The sequence below is a fragment of the Saccostrea cucullata genome, unplaced genomic scaffold (genome assembly GCF_032062105.1).
Source record: "Saccostrea cucullata isolate Sc308-1 unplaced genomic scaffold, CSIRO_AGI_Scuc_v1 ctg2351, whole genome shotgun sequence".
Lineage (NCBI taxonomy): Eukaryota > Metazoa > Mollusca > Bivalvia > Ostreida > Ostreidae > Saccostrea > Saccostrea cuccullata.
The window spans coordinates 232,033-253,837 of NW_026928083.1; the positions used below are offsets into that span (position 1 = coordinate 232,033).

General features: G+C 34.6%; 2 protein-coding genes across 2 annotated transcripts; both read left to right on the forward strand.

The window, feature by feature from the left end:
* Positions 1–646: 646 nt before the first annotated feature.
* LOC134276327 (uncharacterized) lies at positions 647–12,233 on the forward strand. The gene is made up of 5 exons (XM_062758587.1): positions 647–1,140; positions 1,563–1,718; positions 1,887–2,025; positions 2,762–2,947; positions 11,288–12,233. Exons 1-5 carry the CDS (start codon positions 647–649, stop codon positions 11,489–11,491), a joined length of 1,179 nt encoding a protein of 392 aa, XP_062614571.1. The 3' UTR covers positions 11,492–12,233.
* Positions 12,234–15,603: 3,370 nt separating this feature from the next.
* Positions 15,604–21,504, forward strand: LOC134276342 (deoxyribonuclease-1-like). Its single transcript, XM_062758603.1, has 9 exons — positions 15,604–15,731; positions 16,963–17,137; positions 18,437–18,525; positions 18,654–18,731; positions 18,978–19,096; positions 20,114–20,223; positions 20,439–20,593; positions 21,073–21,169; positions 21,432–21,504. The coding sequence occupies exons 2-9, from the start codon at positions 16,964–16,966 to the stop codon at positions 21,480–21,482; spliced, it is 873 nt and encodes a 290-aa protein (XP_062614587.1). The 5' UTR covers positions 15,604–15,731; position 16,963; the 3' UTR covers positions 21,483–21,504.
* The last annotated feature ends 301 nt before the right edge of the window (positions 21,505–21,805 follow it).

Genomic DNA, 21,805 nt, shown 5'->3' on the forward strand with positions numbered 1-21,805 from the left:
CAACTTCTGAACGGTAAGTGCTAGGGCTCCCATACTCTACATAATGTATTCAACGTGGCAATATCTTTTATTGGATATCGATTGAGAATTCCCTACTTTTGGTACCACAGGCACGTAGCGACAGGGGGGCCGGGGGGGGGCACTTTTTTTGCCAACGTGACTTTTACTATTGGAAATGTTCATTGAAAGGCTGGTTGCCCCCCCCCCCCCCCACCCACGCCCACCACCACACACTTTTAAGTACACTGAGTCAATATCATGGACAATGTAGTATAGAACGCAGGAAAATTGATACCGAAAGAAGTTGCCATTGAAAAAAATAACTGGGTTGAATTTTTTTCACTAAAGTGGACCCACCCCCTGGAAAAAAAAATCCTGCCGCGTCTCAGGCGTCTGGTATTCTATATCATCGGCAAAATTATTGGGGTGGAGGACGGCCAAATATTGGTCCTGTTGTGAAAAACTTAGATATTTCTGAGGAGCTACTAGCAGGAAAAGTAGAAAAGTAGGTGACTGACATTGTACATTGTATATTACCGCAAAGTGGATCAATCCGGAAATTGTATGTCCGTCTTTATTAAGTTTCCTTTTCTCTAGCGTAACTGAACTTCCGGTGGTCTGCAGGTTCATGTAGCCAGTTGAGAACATGGGAGATTCACGTTTACCATCACGATTCTCACCCCCTTCAGAACCACGAATTCGAAAAAAGAGAGCATCCAGCGAAAGTTCTGGAGCTTATGAAAGCGACGAAAGTTACAGCTCCCGGTCGAAACATGGGAGGTATGGTGGAGATCGTGTTTTAAATTGGAGTACTTCTCAGTTAGAATCGTTTGGAATCTATTATGATGTTAAAGCAACAGAACTGTCTGAGTTATATAAATCTACCCTGGAAAAGATGTTTTCGTGGTCAGTCGGGAATACTGCATTTTTGACTAAACTTCTTCACATAAAGGAAGTTCTGATTGAATCAACGAAAAACTGCGTGCAAAGTTTAGATGTTGATGAAGACTTTGAAATGGAAAACTTGCGTTTACCGGATATAACCGAAGAAACCAAAAAATGTATACAGGCAATGGCACAAATTAAAGAGGAAATGTCACTGAAATTTGGATCTGAAGCAGCATCAGATAATCTTTCTCGGTAATGTTTCATTTGCCAGTTTAATATGTTTTACATGTACGGTGTGAAAGTACATGTGTAGGGGTGAGCACAGTTGTACCTTCAGAAATATACCTGAAAGCTTGATCTGCCACTTCAAATGTCAAGTCGCACGCGACATCTAGACATCTAGACACGAGAGCTAGTAAAAAATTGTCTCAGAACTAGCCCGACGGGCTAGTGAATTTCCCAGTTCTGCTTTTGAATTCCCAACCAATGAAAAAAATCATAGCTGTGCAGTCCTAGTGTTCATCAATCTCCTTTATCTACTGTAATTCTTGTAGCACCACTACAAAACTAATATCTTTCCTCAATTTCAACCTAAGGAAAAGTCATTGAATCTTGCATTTCATATACTGTACTTACTTGTACATGACAATATACAATGATTTTATTTTTTATAGGGACCTTTATAGCCTTTGGTTTACTGGGATTTCAGAGTATGTTCAGTATTATTCTGACCTAATAAAAGAATTAAATTCAGAAGGAAGAGGTGCAGTGGAAGGCCAATTCAGTCAGCTTCTAAAATTCTTCAGCAAGATATTCCTGATGAACCCTATGTGAGTTTATTTTATGCCATGGATCACCATATCTTGAATATGTTAAAACACATCTATTTATGAAATATCTACTGAATATAATATTTCTTTTTTAACAAAAATACTAAAAGAAAATGGTATTTTTTGTGATGAAGTACCGGGGTATGTGAGTTAAATCAAATTTTGCAGGAGAGGAGATGCTTCACAAAAAGTGAAAATGACACTGAATGGGATAGAAACATCTAGTGTTCCAGATCTAAGATGCAGCATGCAGGGAGATCTATCTATTGGAAATGTAGGATCTCTTGTCACAGTGTCTGTTGGAGAGGTTGGTAGGAAAGTTCTAATTCCCTGTTCACATGACAAGTTTAATTCGAATTAGCTTTGCTTAGCGTTCACAGCTAATGCAAAGTAATTTAATGTGCAGTAAATTAATTCGAATTAAACTAATTCACATTAAGCTCCCCGTGTGAACGCGGTTCAAATTTAATTCGCATTAACTTAGTGACAAGTTTAATTCGAATTTAACTCCATGTGAACAGGACATAAGTGTTATCTGTTTATGATTAAAATTTTGAATATTGTATACTGTGGACTCCTAAGCCCCGTGGGGATCCGGGTTAGAATAGGTCCTCAGTACTCCCTTGCTTGTCGTAAAAGGCGACTAAATGGGGCGGTCCTTCGGATGTCCCGTGTCACAGCAGGTGTGGCACGATAAAGATCTCTCCTTGCTCAAAGGTCGTAAGTGCCGAGTATAGGCCTAAATTTGCAGCCCTTCATCGGCAATGGTGACGTCTCCATATCAGTGAAATATTCTGGAGAGGGATGCTAAACAGTATACAATCAATCAATGTAGACTCCTAAATATACGTGTGGAATTAATTATTTTGTAATTTTGCAAAAAGCACCACACGAGAAATAAAATTACTCTCCTTTATTTTTATGGTGCTGAAATAACTTGTTTCCACGATGCCCTTGACTGTAGAACTACTGTGTCATCAGAGACTTCTGGTTAATAATCAGACTCATAGATAAATATTAGCACAGTAAAAATGTAATTTCAGGTGAAGACGTGCTTACCTTGTGCATATGGTGAAAAAATTTCCACAGATTTCTACATCACAAAATGGAAGCTAAGAAACCAGTCAGTTGATGGATTGCTGGGACAACATGGAGGGGAGCTTTTACTGGAAACAAACAAGTCTGTCCTAGCTGATACAAATCTAGGAATTATTTGTGTTAAGACCATGGTTAGTAATTTTACATAATTTTATTACTTGTAGGAAGGCTTTGTGTACTTTTCTGGTCAAAGTTTGTAAATTGTTCATCCATCTGTACTGGAGTGTTTTACTCAGATATGCAGTATTTCTTATTCACTGAATATTTAAATGCATCCTCCCTCTGAGGTGTGTTGCATTCAAAAGAATTCTGCATTATTGCATTTGCTTTCCCATGTTATTTAACCCTCTGAGACACTGTTTAACAGGTTGTCAACTCGGACTACTATTTTGGGATAGTACATCCAAATAATACCATTAGAATATCATGTAATCACTATATAGAATATAACTGATAATTAGGCTAACAAAACAGTTTATTTTATGATAATTATTTAAAAATATATTTAATACATTCTGTTACTTGTGAAAAAGTTTTATCATACCAGCTGCACAGTTTTGACCTAGTTCTGGCAGTAAAGATGTGATGTGGTGATTTTCACAAAAGAGTTATCTCTCTTTGTTTTCAGACACTGTTTGTCATTGAGGGTAATTTCCGCATCTATTTTTAGTAACAGAAATTCTGTTCAGCTAAAGTATTTAAGATTTTTATTTAAAATAATTTTTGTCATTGTCATTTTTCAAATAATGATGGAAACTACACACAAGTTTTTATTTAAATGTATTGTTTAATATTTTGATAATTTCAACATCACTTCCTGTGATCACGTGACTTCATAGTTTATGATTTTGCACGAAATGTTTCGCGCTATGAAGGCTGTGTGTTGAACAGTAACATTGTTGAAGCTCTGCTGAATATTATCTCTAGCTAGGTGTACCAACTGTAAGTTTACATTTTTTTGTTAATATAGCTTTGCTCATGATAGTAAAGTATGTTTTGGTAGGGTTATTTTAATATTTGTAAAGTCTGAAAATATTTATTTTAATAGAATAAGTTCAGCATGTTTTGTTGATAAACGTTCCATATAATATTGGCTATTCATTTTATTTCTGGTGATGTTTAATAGACTTTTGTTATGAAGAAGTTTAAAATTATTTTACGAGATATACTTTTTTATTGTTTACAACTACAATTAGAGGTAACATAGGTATATTGATTTTTGGTTAGGTTGTACAGTATTACTGTGGTCGACGGTGACCTTGACCTGAGTTTATGCATTGAGGCCCTAGTTGGGGTAAGATTTATATGAAAGCATGTTATATTTATTCATGAGATTATTATGAGTGTAATATGTTATAAATCTTTATAATGAAAAGGTCAACTGTCCGTCATATTTTGTAAAATTATTTTTATTCATATTTTTTAGTAATGCTTCATAATATTCATGTGAATTTACATTTGTAAGTAATGTCATGTTTTTCTTATTTTTCATTTGTACAGCACACTGTCATTATTACTGCCAATATCATTACCATTATAATTTGTAATATCATTGATATTCATAATTAATAAACTTATAAAAAGAACAAATCTGGTAATCACAAAATGGCGTCGTGGACAGGATATGTTAATGGTTAACTCGGATTATATGGCAGTGTGATGTGCATAATTTAGGTCTCCAGTATCAACATGAGAGTTAATGGTTCAGTGACGATATGATGTGAAGAGCTGTTTCGGACAACTAGAGCAACTTAGGATTCATTTGGTAGGAGAGTTACAGTGTATTATTTATTACCATGTCAGAAGAAGAATTAAAAGCCAAATTGACATTTCAAACTATGAAGACTGAAAAATTAGAACATGAACTAATAAAAGCAAACACCATTATTGAAAAATTAAATGCCGATGTACATAACATTAGTTTCGCTAAATCAGAAGAACATAAAACTGTTTTCATAGCAAGGGAGAAGAAAATACCAAAACTGTGTGGACGACCTATAAGTGTTAATGACCCAGACATATGCGAGTGGATTCATGATGTAAAACAACACTTAAAAACAATTGAACCATTAGATGCCAAACTTGATTTCATTTACGACAACATTGGTGGACAATGTAAGGACGAAATACGCTTACGACCAGAGAACGAAAGGGATACTCCAGAAAAAATATTTAACATTATACGTTCAGTGTTTACTAATTACCAAACTATTGCAGCACTACAACAGCAGTTTTACCAGCGCAACCAAGAACAGGGTGAAACTCTACAAAAGTACTCACTGGCGTTGATGAAGCTTATGGAGAAGATCCACAACAAGGATTCAAGTGTGATTACCGATAAGGACACAATGTTGAAAGAAAAATTTGTTGATGGAATTCGGGATGACAGTCTGAGAAGAGAGATGAGACGTTACTTACATCAGTTCAAGGATATGAACTTTCCTAAATTTAGAGAGACAGTGATTGACTGGTCAGAAGATTATAGAAGTCGTAATCTACCACAACAGTGTTCATCAGAAGGAGCCAAAGTTCAATTAGTTGATTCGTTGGAAGACATAAAGAAGTTACTACTGAAGCAACAACAGCAACTGGACAGACACAGCAGAGAATTGCAGACGCTAACAGAAAAGTTCAATTCTACCGCAAGATGTGCAGAACCCAAACAGCCTAAGAGACAGATTGAGAATGTTAAGAAAAACTATGTGACATGTTTCAAGTGCAGTGGCAAGGGTCATAAAGCAAATCAGTGTCCATCTGTTTTCCCATCAGAAGCTAGGAAAAGCAACTCCAAGCAAGATGTTAATAAACAGGGGGAATAACAACTTCTGTAGTGAAGAGTCGAACTGCAGGAGTGGAAATTGAAGACTCGCAAACAGACATTCGTGACAGAGTTTTTGACAAAGGAATTGGACCTTGTCCCGTAAAGTCAGTGAAAATTGAAAACCAAGATACAATGTGTTTGTTAGACACTGGTTCTCAAATTTCAACAGTGACAGAAACATTTTTTAGAAGTCTACTTGATAATAAGCCAAAACTTCATGATGTTACTTCTTGGATGAAGGTGACTGGAGCTAACAACCTACCTATTCCATACCTTGGATATGCGGAAGTTGAGATTAGCATTCCAAGTATAGTCACAATTCCAAATGTTGGTGTATTAGTTGTGAGGGATCCCGATGACGATTTTGGTCGAGAACGGAAGAGCCGAGTACCAGGAGTCCTTGGAAGTAATTTCTTCAAACTTCTGAAAACTCATTTGGAGTCCGTGTCTGATACCAAAGATAAACTTTTGTGTGACACATGGAATGTTGTGTTGTCCATGTATCAAATGACATCAGAAGTTAACAGGCTTAGTTTTGCCAAAGTTGGACGAATTCCAGTAAAAGTACCAGCTGAATCCATGGTGACTGTGATGTGTACTACACGACAAAGCCGAGGATGTTCGAATGTACTAGTACAGGCAATTCAAAGTCCTCATGGAAATTTACCACGCAATGTGATGGTGATAGACTCTTATTCAGAGACTTCAAATGGAAGAGTGCCAGTACGAGTGATAAATTTAGGGACTGAGGATGTGTGGTTAAATCCTAAGACGAGGATAGGGACAGTTCAAGAAGCAGAAATAGCAGATTCCTTACATAATTCTGTTCAAGTGACAGTGAAGGATAATGAAATTCAAGTCCAAATTGATGGAGAGACAGAAATAGCTTCAGATATTACCGAACATGGAAATGGAAAAATCAAATTACACGGACATGACTTTGATATAGATACCACTCTTAGTAGTGAACAACAGCGAAAACTTGCACACTTATTACAGAAACATAAAGCAGCATTTTGCAAAGATGAAGACGACTTAGGATTTACAGCCACGGTAAAGCATCACATAGAACTGACTGATAACAAACCCATCGCTGTTCCACATAGACGGGTACCACCCCACATGATGCAAGAGGTGAAACAGCTCATTCAGAAGTTCCTTGATCAGCAAGTAATTAGACCAAGTACTAGTCCGTACGGAGCTGCAGCTGTATTGGTTCGGAAAAAGGATAAATCACTTCGTTTATGTGTAGACTTTCGTCTTCTTAACCAAAAGACAGTAAAGGATGCTTTTCCCTTACCGAGAATTGAAGAGTCATTGGATGCTTTATGCGGATCAAAGTATTACAGCACCATTGATTTAGCACAAGGTTACTATCAAGTCGCTTTAGATGACGAGTCGATAACAAAACCGCATTCCGTATAGGATCCAGAGGATTGTATGAATACCTTTAAAATCTCTATGGGTTTGTGTAACAGTCCAAAAACTTTTCAACGTTTGATGGAAGCATGTCTTGGAGACAAGAAGTTTGAGTTTCAGACACTGCTCTATTTAGATGATATTTTGGTCTACTCATCAACTTTTGAACAACACCTAGAAAGACTTGATTTTGTATTTTCAAGACTGACCAAACACGGTTTGAAAATTAATCCAAAGAAGTGCCATTTCTTCAAACAAGAAGTCAAGTATTTGGGACATAAAATTTCCGGTAAAGGCATTGAAACTGATCCCAGCAAAATATCCGCCATCACTACTTGGACTAAACCAAAATCTGAGAAGGAATTGCGTTCATTCTTAGGATTATGTTCGTACTACCGAAAATTTGTGAAGAACTTTAGTAAAATAGCTGCCCCATTACATGCTATCCTTACCAAACAGGAGAAGAAAACCAAGCGAACAAGGATAAAAATGGTAGATGGTTCATTTTGTATGAGATGGAATGAAGACTGTGATCATGCATTTATGAAGTTGAAAGAAGCACTAACGACAACTCCTATCTTGGGATACCCGGACTTCAAGAGACAGTTCATCTTGGAAATTGATGCGAGTTACGACGGGTTAGGCGCAGTGCTATCGCAAGATCAGGATAAAGGACGTGTTGTCATAGCATACGCTTCAAGAAGTCTTCGTCCAACAGAGAGAAATATGTCTAACTACAGTTCTATGAAACTTGAACTACTTAGTTTGAAATGGGCTATAACAGAAAAATTCAGAGACTATCTGTTAGGAGGAAAATTCGTTGTTTACACCGACAACAATCCGTTAAGCCATTTTAAGACTGCTAAGTTAGGATCCGTAGAAATGAGATGGGCTGCTCAACTGGCGCAATTTGACTTTGAGATCATGTTCAGATCAGGACGTTCAAATAGGAATGCTGACACACTTAGTAGAAAAACTGTTCATGCAGAATCCATTTCAACCGAGGAAATGTCAGTGGCATGGTGTGCAGATAAAACAGAACATGTATATTCAGAAGAAATTCTTACCAATTTGGTGAAAAGTACAACATTAACTGATGTGCAGAGCCTGCAGACTAAGGAAAAATCAAAAGATGATTCTGAGTTTATAGCAACTAAGATGTTTCCAGAATTTTCCAAGGAAGAGCTTGCAAAATTACAATTGGGAGACATTTCGTTGGCTGCCGTTTTATCATGGTTAAAGAAAGGACATAAACCAACATTGAGATTAATTGGGAAGGAACCACCCATTGCACGAAAACTACTGCATAAATGGGACAAACTAGTTCTCAAAGATAGTGTTCTTTACAAGAAATGTCAAGACTCAGAGGGAGAATTTTTGCAGTTAATACTTCCAGAATCCTTGAGATATCAAGTATTGGACTCTCTGCATAATTATTCTGGTCATCAAGGAATTGAGAGAACTTTCGCACTCGTGAAAAGGAGATGTTTTTGGCCAGGAATGTATTCCGACATTCAACATTGGATCAAGAAATGTGAGCGCTGTATGATTGCCAAGGCTCCTATACCAACTGTTAGACCGCCAATTGGAAGTTTGATAGCTCATAAGCCATTGGAAATTGTCGCCATAGATTTTACTCTCCTCGAGAAATCTAGTGATGGAAAAGAAAATGTGCTTATCATAACAGATGTGTTTACAAAGTTTACACAAGCTATAGTGACCCCAAACCAAAAGGCAGTTACAGTGGCAAAGGTATTGGTGAAAGACTGGTTTTTCAAATTCGGCATACCTCATCGTATTCATTCTGATAGAGGAAGGAATTTCGAAAGTGATGTAGTCAAGGAATTGTGCAAGATCTATAACATTCAAAAGTCAAGGACGACTCCCTATCACGCCATTGGGAATGGACAATGTGAGCGATATAATCGTACGTTGCATGACAGATTAAAAACTTTACCACCTGAGAAGAAGAAGCGATGGCCTGATTATTTAGCTGAGATGACATACATCTACAATGCAACTCCACATGCGTCTACAGGTTTGTCGCCATACTATTTAATGTTCGGACGAAACCCACGTTTACCGATAGACTTGCTTTTAAATTCAGAGGAGAATCAGGAAGGTGTGGATGACTGGATTCTAGAGCATAACAAGAAAATGCAGGATATGATGAAGTTAGCTTCAGATAACATAGAGAAAAATGCTGAGAATAGACGAGATCGTTATAATGCTAACGCACATGAAAAACCTATTCCAGTAGGATCCATAGTGTTATTAAAGAATCACATTTTGGGCAGAAACAAGATTCAAGATCATTGGAACTCAACTCCATACAAAGTACTTGAAAAACGTGAAAATAACGTATACACAGTACAGATGTTAGATGGTTCAGGAGAAAAGAAAACAGTTACCAGAACAGAACTGTTAAATACAGGAGAGTTTTGTGATTCCCTGAAGAAAGTCGATGCTGTGGACAACACCGAAAAAGATGAGGGAAGTGGATGGTCAACTCTCTATCCTCAACCTATGGAGAAAATTTCAGCGCAGAAAGATTCCAAGGATAAAGAAACACAATCAGACATACCAGCAGACCGGTTACAGACAGATGTGAATGGTGAGGATTCTTCAGTGGGAATTCATAGTGAAAAATGTGAATCAAGTGAAAAATGTGAATCTAGTGAAAAATGTGATTCAATTGAAAAATGTAATTCAAGTGAAAAATGTGAATTCAATACAAATACTGGAAACTCCGTACATTCAGAGGATGCAAGAGAAAAAGCAGGGAAGCCGGTTCCGGTGCGCAGATCATTGAGAACTACCGCAGGAAAACATTCGAATCCGAACAAGTTGCCACAATCCGTTTTAGAATCGCAAGAAATTTTTGTGTAAATATGATTTGAATCAGACATTTTGTAATATTTTTGAAAATTAGTATATTTGTCTTCTGGAAAAATATTTTTTTGTGTGTGTGTATATTTTTCAATTTTTTGCTGTGGAAAGCAAAAATACTTAGCAGGGAAGAATGTGATGTGGTGATTTTCACAAAAGAGTTATCTCTCTTTGTTTTCATACACTGTTTGTCATTGAGGGTAATTTCCGCATCTATTTTTAGTAACAGAAATTCTGTTCAGCTAAAGTATTTAAGATTTTTATTTAAAATAATTTTTGTCATTGTCATTTTTCAAATAATGATGGAAACTACACACAAGTTTTTATTTAAATGTATTGTTTAATATTTTGATAATTTCAACATCACTTCCTGTGATCACGTGACTTCATAGTTTATGATTTTGCACGAAATGTTTCGCGCTATGAAGGCTGTGTGTTGAACAGTAACATTGTTGAAGCTCTGCTGAATATTATCTCTAGCTAGGTGTACCAACTGTAAGTTTACATTTTTTTGTTAATATAGCTTTGCTCATGATAGTAAAGTATGTTTTGGTAGGGTTATTTTAATATTTGTAAAGTCTGAAAATATTTATTTTAATAGAATAAGTTCAGCATGTTTTGTTGATAAACGTTCCATATAATATTGGCTATTCATTTTATTTCTGGTGATGTTTAATAGACTTTTGTTATGAAGAAGTTTAAAATTATTTTACGAGATATACTTTTTTATTGTTTACAACTACAATTAGAGGTAACATAGGTATATTGATTTTTGGTTAGGTTGTACAGTATTACTGTGGTCGACGGTGACCTTGACCTGAGTTTATGCATTGAGGCCCTAGTTGGGGTAAGATTTATATGAAAGCATGTTATATTTATTCATGAGATTATTATGAGTGTAATATGTTATAAATCTTTATAATGAAAAGGTCAACTGTCCGTCATATTTTGTAAAATTATTTTTATTCATATTTTTTAGTAATGCTTCATAATATTCATGTGAATTTACATTTGTAAGTAATGTCATGTTTTTCTTATTTTTCATTTGTACAGCACACTGTCATTATTACTGCCAATATCATTACCATTATAATTTGTAATATCATTGATATTCATAATTAATAAACTTATAAAAAGAACAAATCTGGTAATCACAAAGAGGATAACAGATAAACTACAGTATTTCACTATTGTACTTGTATCTTAAATATAATGATTACCCAGCAAATTAAGAGGTGCTCATGGTGCCATTGTTTGAAACATACTGAATTCAGTCCCTGTAAAATATTTTTCCCTATTACTTGTATAAAATGAATACAATATGTTTATATCAACATTGCAGATCATTTTCACACGTTTGGATTGGGAGAAGGGACATTTGGTGTGCTTGAAATATGGTACAAAGGTGGACGATAAGAGAAGTTACATTCATTACTCAAAGCCTTACAACTTTTTGGTTAGAAAAGATCGAGAAGAAATTTTGGATACAATGTTTAATCTTGGTTTGCTCTGTAGAGTTAGAAGTTTACTTACGTATCAGGAATAGCCACATACACATTTTGCCTTCTTGAGTTATTAAAGGGGCATTACATAATGCATGTGTACAGGAAAAATATTCTGCAGAACAGCAGGGCCATGTTGATCCTATGGAAGCATCCAAGTGTTGTGTGGATTAAGCTTTGATTAAAACAAAGCTCTCTTAGGACTAGAGTTTGGTCCACAATACGGAGTCAGTGTTTACGAAAAATGGATTTTAAAAATCTGCTAATGAAGAACAGTGGGGCCAAATTGACCCAGGTGAATGTTGTTGCCTATGGACCTCTTATGATGAGTGCTTGTTTAATGCAGTCATATTTTTGCCATGTACATGACTGTATACATTTGCTATTTTAAGGATCCTACATATTAGTACGAGGGTTTTTAGAAAAGTTCAAGGACAAATTTTATTTTCAGCATGCTAATTGCATGAACCAGTGAAATATGCATGTTTTTTAATAAATATACAAAGATCCGAATGATTTCTGATGATATGTAAAAAAATATACAACTAATCATTAAGAGAAAAATATGCTTCACGGAGCATGTCACTATTTTATTTACAAATAAAAAGTTTGTGGCAAGAAATATTCGCAAGTAAAACAAGGTCATGAAAGTCACTGATGTACTTGAATAAAAATTGATTAACAGTATATTTGTTTATGCCATGACATATATTTTGTTTGTAAACCTTAATGAAAATGTATAGCATGGAAAATTTATGTAATCATATTACATCCTACTTCACGTAATTGTGTTCAACAATTTCTCTTTTTCTTATGTGAAATTTTTTAAAAAGTTTTTGAAAAAAAGGATATTTTCTGAAAATAAGACGACTTACTGATTATTGACCCCAGGTGCATAATATCCTTGTCACTTTTTAAATCACTCAATGAACTTTGAAGTCGAGTCTCAACTTTGATTTCTTGACAAATTCCGATGATCCCACTAGTGATGTTGAGAGACCAAAGTTTTGTGAACATGCCTCCATGTTACTTACATGACAAAAATGTAAACTCACCGCCATCTTGTCCGAATATATATTGCATCATACTGTATATATTGGATTCCGAAACTTCATAAGAATCCCTACAAACAAAGATACATAGCAGGTTCCAGTAAATGTTCAACCAAGTCTCTTTCTTTACTCCTCATTAAAATATTACCAATAGTGAAGGAGAAACTTCAAGAGTACTGTGCAACAATATATTCAAGAGATGGTGTAAATCCGATGTGGATACTTAAAAAGTCAAAGGAAGGTTTGGACCATTTGAAATCGCAAGATTTTGCCAAAATCAACAGCTTAAAAACTCACGACTTTTTAACTTTATCCACTACCATTCCCCAGGATAAATTAAAGTCCAGTCTTTTCGATATCACTGACAGCTGCTTTTTAAATGAAAATGGAACTCGTAAATTTACAAACCTTGTCATTAGTCATTTGCAAAATCATTTTATTAAAAAACATTCTGATTGTACACACAAGTACTCTGAAGTCAACATCAAAAAGATGCTTGAGTTTCTGATTGACAATGTCAGCTCTATGTTCTTTTTGGTGACCAGGTCTTCCAAGAATCTATTGGAATTCCAATGGGCACCAATTGCGCCCCGTTATTAGCAGACCTATTTTTGTATTAATATGAAGCAAAAACACTTGCTGTGGCCTTCAATTCGACCTTTAGATATATTGATAACGCATTGTCAGTTAACAATGGTAATTTCCATTACTATGGCGATACGATATATCCTGGTGAGCTTGAGATAAAAGATATCACAGAGTCTGACACATCTGTTTGATATTTGGATATGTTACTTGAAAAAGACGTTAATTGTAATCTAACAACCAAGCTCTGTGATAAACCTGATGACTTTAACTTTTTCTATTGTCAACTTCCCTTACTTATGCAGCAATACATGTATATTACCTTAATCACCTGCATATGGAGTTTACGTTTCTTAGTTGATTTGATACACAAGCGCATGTTCTATGTATGAACAATTTCTAAAACGAGGTAAATTATTGACAAACAAGTTGAAGAAGCAAAAATTTCAGCTGTCTCGTTTAAAGTCATCATTTCGTAAATTATATGGTCAATACAATGACCTTGTCAGCAAATACAATTTTTCATTGAGTTAAATGCTGACTGACGTTTTTCATACTACATGTAATTGTTTAATGTCCATTATATACTAAATTGACGGATTTTTCCGTTATTTCCCGATCATGCCAAGGAGCACACGACGGTTGTGACCTGTCGGCAGGGGAAGTTAACTTCTACGTGGCAACTGATCCCACTTCTATTGTTTTGGAGGTCCTTTTTCTGCTCCTATTTTGTATTGTTTTATGGACTTTGATCTTGATTACTGTTCGTTCTCTCCACATGTTTCATTAAAGCCCTTCATACAGATTATTCAAAAGTTATAACGAGGATTAATGTTAAAAAAACAATCAAATTCCAAGGTCAAGGTCGAAAGGACAGATAAATTTATACTCAAGAATAGGATATACATGTAAAGATTGAAATGAAATAGATGGAGATAAAGAACAGAATTCACATCCAAAAGTCCATTAATCAATGGCAATTTTGGAGCAGAGCGAATACAGATCTCTAAAACACCAAAGATGAGATTAGGTGCCATGGAGGAGTGAAGGATATGGAGATAACGAACAGTATTAAAACTCAAAGTCCATTAAACAATATACAAAATAAGAGCAGAGCAAACACGGACCTCCGAAACATCAGAGGTGGGATCAGGTGCCATGGAGGAGTGATCATCCCCTTCTGACCGGTTACACCCGCCGTGTGCTCGTTGTCATGATCAGGAAATAACGGAAAAAACTCCGTCGTCAATTCAGTGTATAAATAATGGACTAGCAATTGGTATGAAAAACATCTGTCAGCATTTTACTCAGTGATAAATTGTATTTGCTGACAAGGTCATTGTATCGACCATAGAGCTTACGAAATGATGACATTAAAGGAGACTGTTGATATTCTTGTTTCATCAACTTGCTTGTCAATAATTTAGTGAGCAACTACTATGTGCTCCTTGTCATGATCGGAAAAATTCACAGACAAACGTCATAAGGATTTGACTTAGTGAAAGATTGTATTTGCTGAAAAGGTAATTGTATTGACCACAGAACTTGCAAAATGATGACTTTAAACGAGGGAGCTGCTTCTTGTATGTCTGTTTCGTAAACTTGGTTGTTAATAAATTACTTCGTTTTAGAAATTGTACAAACGTAGAGCATGCTCTGAATTATCGAATCAACTGCGAGTTATATTAACCGCATGCAGATGTTTAAGACATATCTCTGCATAATATGTCAAGTTGACTATATTGAAACAAATGGTCTTCACGTTTATCATAAAGCGTTTTTGTTAATTTTTCAATTAATGACGTATCTTTCCAGTAAAATATTGAAATGTGAGACAAGATATCTCAGACTCTGTGGTATCATTTACTTCACGCTCAACGTGACTATAGTAATGGATACAATAGGCATTCAAAGTAAGAAAAAGCTCGGTATTTTTTAACCTAAACGGCATTCGCTTTGTTTCACATCACATTTGAATACAACTCTATTTGCAAGACAGTTTCAAGTATTTACATTCTAAACACAGTTATTACTTTATTGCTCTTAGTAACGTGATACATTTGAATAGTAACATCCCCTGTAGTGAAGAAATTAATGTGCACTTGTGTCAAAAATAATGTTTGCTTCATTTTAAATTAATTGTTATCAAATAATTTGAGGATAATGAAAAGTTTTGGGTACGTCATTGAAGTAGGAAATAAAGCATTTTTCACGAAATGATGAGTAACCAAGTATTCAATCATTTGAATGGACGCTAGTTTCAATCTACATGTTTATGATACAGTTCATAAAAAATCAGATCCAGTTCTTTATCTTTATTAATTATACCATTTCTAATCAAAGTAATAAAACATCTATTGAGATTGTTTCATAAAAATACTGCATTTTGCAGGGAAAAAAATCCAATGATAAATAGAAAGTTTTTATTGTTATATATAACAAGTATAAATATAACCATCGATGAAGAATATGAAGTATGAGAAGATTAACATTGTTCTAACCGTCACCCAATGATTTACAATTGAGGTCAGAATTTAAACAAATTGTAAATTTAAAGTATTGAGAACCGAACATCTGATGAGATATAAATCATAGGGTGAAGACGAAATGACCAAAGGAACACAGGACCAGCGCCCTCCAACATCAGGTAAGCTTGTATAGAAACATGGGGAATACTAGTATTTACTTATCTATAAATACCATATGTATATAATTTGTTTATGACGAACACTTTTTAATCAGGATAAATTATATAAATTTACCTATGTATATTTTAATATGTGGTATTTTCGTTTTTCTATTTAGAAATAAACCTTGAAAAAATGTCGACCTAAGTAAAGTATAATGACAGGAATCAATAAGAAATAATTAATATTTGTCAAACAAAATTCTTCTAAAATGTTCAGAATATGTTAAATTATAATTTTGAGGTCACCTCTTTATCCACAGTATCTTTTTGCGTAAATTAATTTATGTTTTTAACTGTAGCTGATGCTCTGACATAGCATAACAAATTTGACAGTGATTCCTTTTATGAGAAATTTAATTGCAGATATAAATAATGAAAAGAAAGTAAGTCTATTAAACACGAAAACCGCTGCGGGAGATTTTTATGCATATTAGGCATTATTTACTTTCCACTAGGAGAAATTCACATTCAATTAATTAACACATTAATACTCTGTTTTCTAATGATCATAGATTTAAATATCGCTATGTTACATTCTGTATGATTAAAATCATGTTGTGAATGAAAACATTTCCGTAAAGCTGTTCGATCCTCCTCCTTTTTAAAAATACAAATATTATGCATGGCGGGAAAAGTATGACAATTAGGAATCAGCATTTATTGATTAAACTAGATTTTGTGCAAACACCTAGCTGTGAGGTTTAATGCGTAAAAAAACCGGACATGCTTTTAATTTAAAGCAAAATGAGCGGCATTCTAAAACAATTATATCGCAGTTAATATATGTGTTATGATGATAAAGTTGTATACATGTAACTTCAATATCTATGAAAAATACGACTAAACTAAAGCAGTAAAAATACATCTATTTACAATCAAAAAAACAGTTTTATATAAGGAATCATTATTGTACAGAAAGACAATTATGTAATTTTGATTCAATCGAAGTTTATTGATAGTTCCAGGTTCTTCCATCGCAAATATGAACAACAGAAGTTTATTAATGTTATTTTTTTCTGTTATAGAAATGGTTATTAACAATTTAGCAACAATTTTTTTTGACATCAAAGTTGAAGCTCATATATTGCTTTAAACGGTCATTATAAAGATTGTCATATTTTATTGAAATGATCTTATATTTAGGATGTGCATAGTAGAAATATGCACAACTTTAAACATTCCTATTTAGGATGAAGACGTTGGTGTTGCTGACTTTATCCGCCCTGACCGCCGTATACTCGGCCTCCGTGTTGTCCAGGATTCCTGCTAGAGCCACCAATGAGCTGTTGATCTGCGCTTTTAACATCAAAACCTTTGGAAAGGCCAAAATGGCTGATGCTGAACTGGCAGAATATATCAAACAGGTTAGAGATATTGTCCTTCGAGGCGCTAGCTGCCACTTTTTGAATTATGGAAAGTAAAAGGCTTTTTATGTTTTTCAGACTTGTTTGTAATATATACTATAACAAGGATATAATTTTAGCTTTTTATTCACTCACTCCTCTAATGAGGAAATTTACCACTGTCAATCACATGCTATATATTTTCAATTACACAACAGCTAAATGAGATTTTTTTTGTGGACTTTAGAATAGCTGAAAACTGTTTTTGTTCATAAGTGATGTTCTACATTCACCTGTTTTTTATTTTTTACATCTCAGACTCTTTTAACTATTCTACTGATAGGTAAGTTGACAATAACAGGGAATGCAGAAATTCAATAATCTGGAACATTTTAAAGACACTGAAAAGAAAGTTCTATTAAAGATACTTCAGGTTAGGATGATATTCACTGCTCAACTATTTAAATCCATCATGTTACCTGTCTATCCACATGTACCACAAAACTGCGCGGTATAATTCATAAACTTTTCATCAGAAAGTGTGGCAGGTATAGGAATATGATTAAAAAATCTGCCAAAGTAATGTTGAGAAAAAGAAAAATAATCAAACCTTATATTTATTGAAACAATACAAATCAGGAACCGTGCAAATAAAGACGGGCCAAGTGGGATCAGGTGCCATGGAGGAGTAAGCATCCCCTGTCGACCAGTCACACCCGCCGTGTGATCGTTGTCATGATCGTGTAAACGGAGCAATCCTTAGAATTTTCAGTGTAAAAACTAGGATTACAGAAAATGGAATCAATAAATCATTAAAACAAATTTTCTTTTTTTTGTGTTGATGATGTCATTTTGAAGAATATTAATAACGGTCATATCTGAAACTTTAAATTTATAATATTGAGATTTTAATTCACCCCAAATGCTAATATCAACGGCATCAATGATATGATAGAAGGTACAACTTCAAAACATTTCATTTAAGGTCAGACGACATTTCCTCAAATATATATCTTTTGTATCTCTTGGTATTATATAAAAACTATGCATATTTGTCCTTCTCTTGTAATTTCTTCATTGTCTTTTCAATATGTTTTAAATATAAGTACATCAAAAATTGTGATAAAAGACATTCAGATGATAACCCATATGGGATATATAAGAAATATCACCCTTGTCCAAATACCTGGTAAGGTACCCCATTTTTTGTGAGACTTGTTTATGTACCTAGATTTCAATGACAAAGTCTTGGGAAAAATTATGTATTGTTGAGGAACGTGTCGTCTGACCTTAATATGTTTGTTGTGATTACAATTCCAGATTGTTCTTCGGTATGACCTCATTCTGATTCAAGAGATTCGTGACGTCAGCGGAGAGTCAATTCAACAATTGTGGCAGATGGTCAATGCGTTAGTAGCTACATTCAGAATTTCTGAATATACTGTATCAAAAGTACAACGTAAATGTAAGATTTTTTCACCAATCAAGAATACTATTGCAATATAGAATTTTTCATTCACCATCTTTATGTCCACAGCACCAGACCTTACGGAATGACCATCAGTGAACGACTAGGACGGTCCTCTTACAAAGAGCAATATGCTTATTTCTACAGGTAAACGTGGATTCAGTTTGCATATTTGATGGTAAAAGTTTATTGTCCAGTGCTCATTACATGCATATACCCCTGTATAATCTAAATCTAAATACCGGGGTACTCATCGCAAGTTTGAGTTCATTTGCTTGTTACACTTAATTTTTATGATATGATTTCTTTACGGACGCCTCACTATTTCTTATATAGGTTGTCACTAAATTAACATATAGATTCTTAAAGAACGCCACACTATTGCTTTTACAGACTGTCTAGCCTTCAGTTAGTGGGAACCCATCAGTACGATGACGGACCGGACGACTATACCGACATTTTTGAGAGGGAACCTTACAGTGCTTATTTCCTACCTGTAGGAAGATCTGCAGGTAATTTTATCTATTTAAAATTGGTAAAAAAATACAACCCAAAGCTTCTTTTTTGAATCGTTAGGTGGATTTACGATTGAATTTTCACTTATGTCCTATCAAGACAAGGAGCACACGGAAGAGGTTACTGGATGACGATCCGTTATTAGCAGACATATTTTTATATTTATATAAAGTAGAATTTATTCAGATTCTCAAGTATATCATGAACAAAACGCTTTCCAGGGCCTTTAACTCGGTATTTAGATATCTCGACGACGTGTTATTAGCCATAAATAGCTACATCCGTACAATTGTCGACTCAGTCTATTCCAGTGATCTTAAAAGATATCCGAGAGTCTAAAACATATCTTCCATATTTGGAGGTTTTTACTAGATAAGGACCTTTCTGGAAATCTAACAGCAAAATGATAAACTTGATGACTAACTTTTCAATCGTTAATTTTCCTTACCTATGTATATAGCATATGAATAATTTCTAAACCGATACAGGCTATTGAGGAACAACTTGAAGTACCAAGGATATGAACAGTGTCGTATAAGTAATGTATTTTCAAGTTTTATAGTCGATACAATACTCTGGTCAGCAGTTACATTATTAGCATGAATAAGTCAAATGCTCACTGACGCTTTTCATACTGATTGCTATTTTACACTCTGAATCGTATGTATATTTTCCCGTTTTTTTAACCATGACCGGGCTCACTCCTCCATGATCACACTTCCGATGGTTTTGATAGCCCTCTTTTTCTGTGCTGTCGATTTGTATCGTTCAAATAGTCTTTGATCATAAACACTGTCCTTTAGTTGTCTCCTTTGATCTGAAATATTGTCATTTAGTCGTCTCCTTTGATCTGGAATATTGTACTTCAGGTGTCTCCCTTATGACACTTGGTCCCACCTGTGATATAACATTTTGCCAGTGTTTACTCTGCCAAGATGATATTACATATCTTTCGTATTGTAAGAAGAATTCATGCATTACAGTGTACGCATGTTTTGTGCTCCATTTCAAAGGTGACGCGTTTGCGGTGACTGGTATCCATGCCAAACCTGCCGATGCCGTGTCTGAAATAGGCCACCTGGAGACTGTGTACTACGACGTCTATAATCACTGGAGAACACCGGTAATCCTGTTTACCTTTCATTTAACACATTAATACCCTTCATAATTCATTTATATCGAAAAGTTTAATTTTTCCTGATTAGAGATTTTTCTATTAATTTTAGGTTATAACAGTGATGAGGGATTTTCCTGTTATTTATAGAATATAATAGTGATGGAGAGTCCCTTGTTATTTTCAGAATATAATAATGATGGGGGGTTTCTTGTTATTTTTAGAATATAATATTGATGGGGGATTTCAATGCTGACTGTTCCTATGCCTCTGAGGAGGAGCTCTCCAGTAAGGCCTTCTACACAGACCCCCTGTTTCAGTGGCTGATTGACTGGAACGTTGACACCACCACCTCTACAACAGATTGTGCCTATGACAGGTCTGCTCTATAATTTCGAGTTTACGGATATCAAATACTTATTTCATTATGCTTATTTGAGGGTAGGTAACTTTCTTTCGTTATTAATCTTGGTCCCTTTTTGATAATGTAGCTTTCTTTTACACTTATCTTTATTTACATGGTTATTATGTTGACATATTTGTGCCTATTGTATGCAAGTTATTCATCTTTAGATTTATTATATGTCAACATGCAAGATAATTATGTCAACATGAAATAAAAAATATCAAGACCTAACATAACTTAACCGATATACAGGAAATATGTAATCAACCAAGATTTTGGAAAGTTTGTCAAAACTATCAGTCTTTGACAACATTGGACTTCCAACTTGTAAGATTTAACTTATTTGTTCGATACCTAATTCAATTTGGAAACGCCAGATAAACATGTAGTGAAATGTCGTGTTTTCAAAGTACAATGTACATAGTTTACAATATAAGTATCGATTACCTTAGAATCGTGGTATCGGGTAACAGAATGGTGACGTCAGTTATTCCAGCTACAGCCGACATCTACCGCTTTGATCAGGTGTTTGGTCTCAGCTATGACCGAGTAAGTGTATATATCACACATTCGTATTTGCTTTCTGTGAGTGATGAATTCCGACAGTGTTGAATTAAGTATAATTTGACGAATATAAATTGTAATCTGCAATTTGATTAGTTCCTTACTGAAGGAAGCAGTTTGCAGTGATATTTTGTTTTAAAGACAAATGTTTCAGAGATTTCTGTGATGCATTAACTATGGCTTATTAATTATTTATATCAATTTATTCAATTTTAATCAAGTATATTTCTTTTCATTTTCTTTATAGGCCTACGATCTTAGCGACCATTATCCCGTAGAAGTCAGACTAAGTTGGTAAACTCAGTCCATGAAACAATAAAATCAATGGAAAACACTATTGTTTTAATAAATTCATAATATTGATCGAAAATTTTGAAAAAACCTAATGAAAATCGATCGAAGGTCTATATTAAGGTATGATCTGTTTCCGTATTTATGAATGAACGACAAGAAAGCAACTAGATCGATACCTTCAAAATACATTGTATAAATACGCATGTATACTAGTACTTCCCATAGCATTTATTGTCTTCTGCATTGACAATTTCCTCCTTTCCCAACAAGTTCTTTTACATTCCTCAAATTGTTTGTTTACTAGTATTTAAGGTAGGACAAAACACC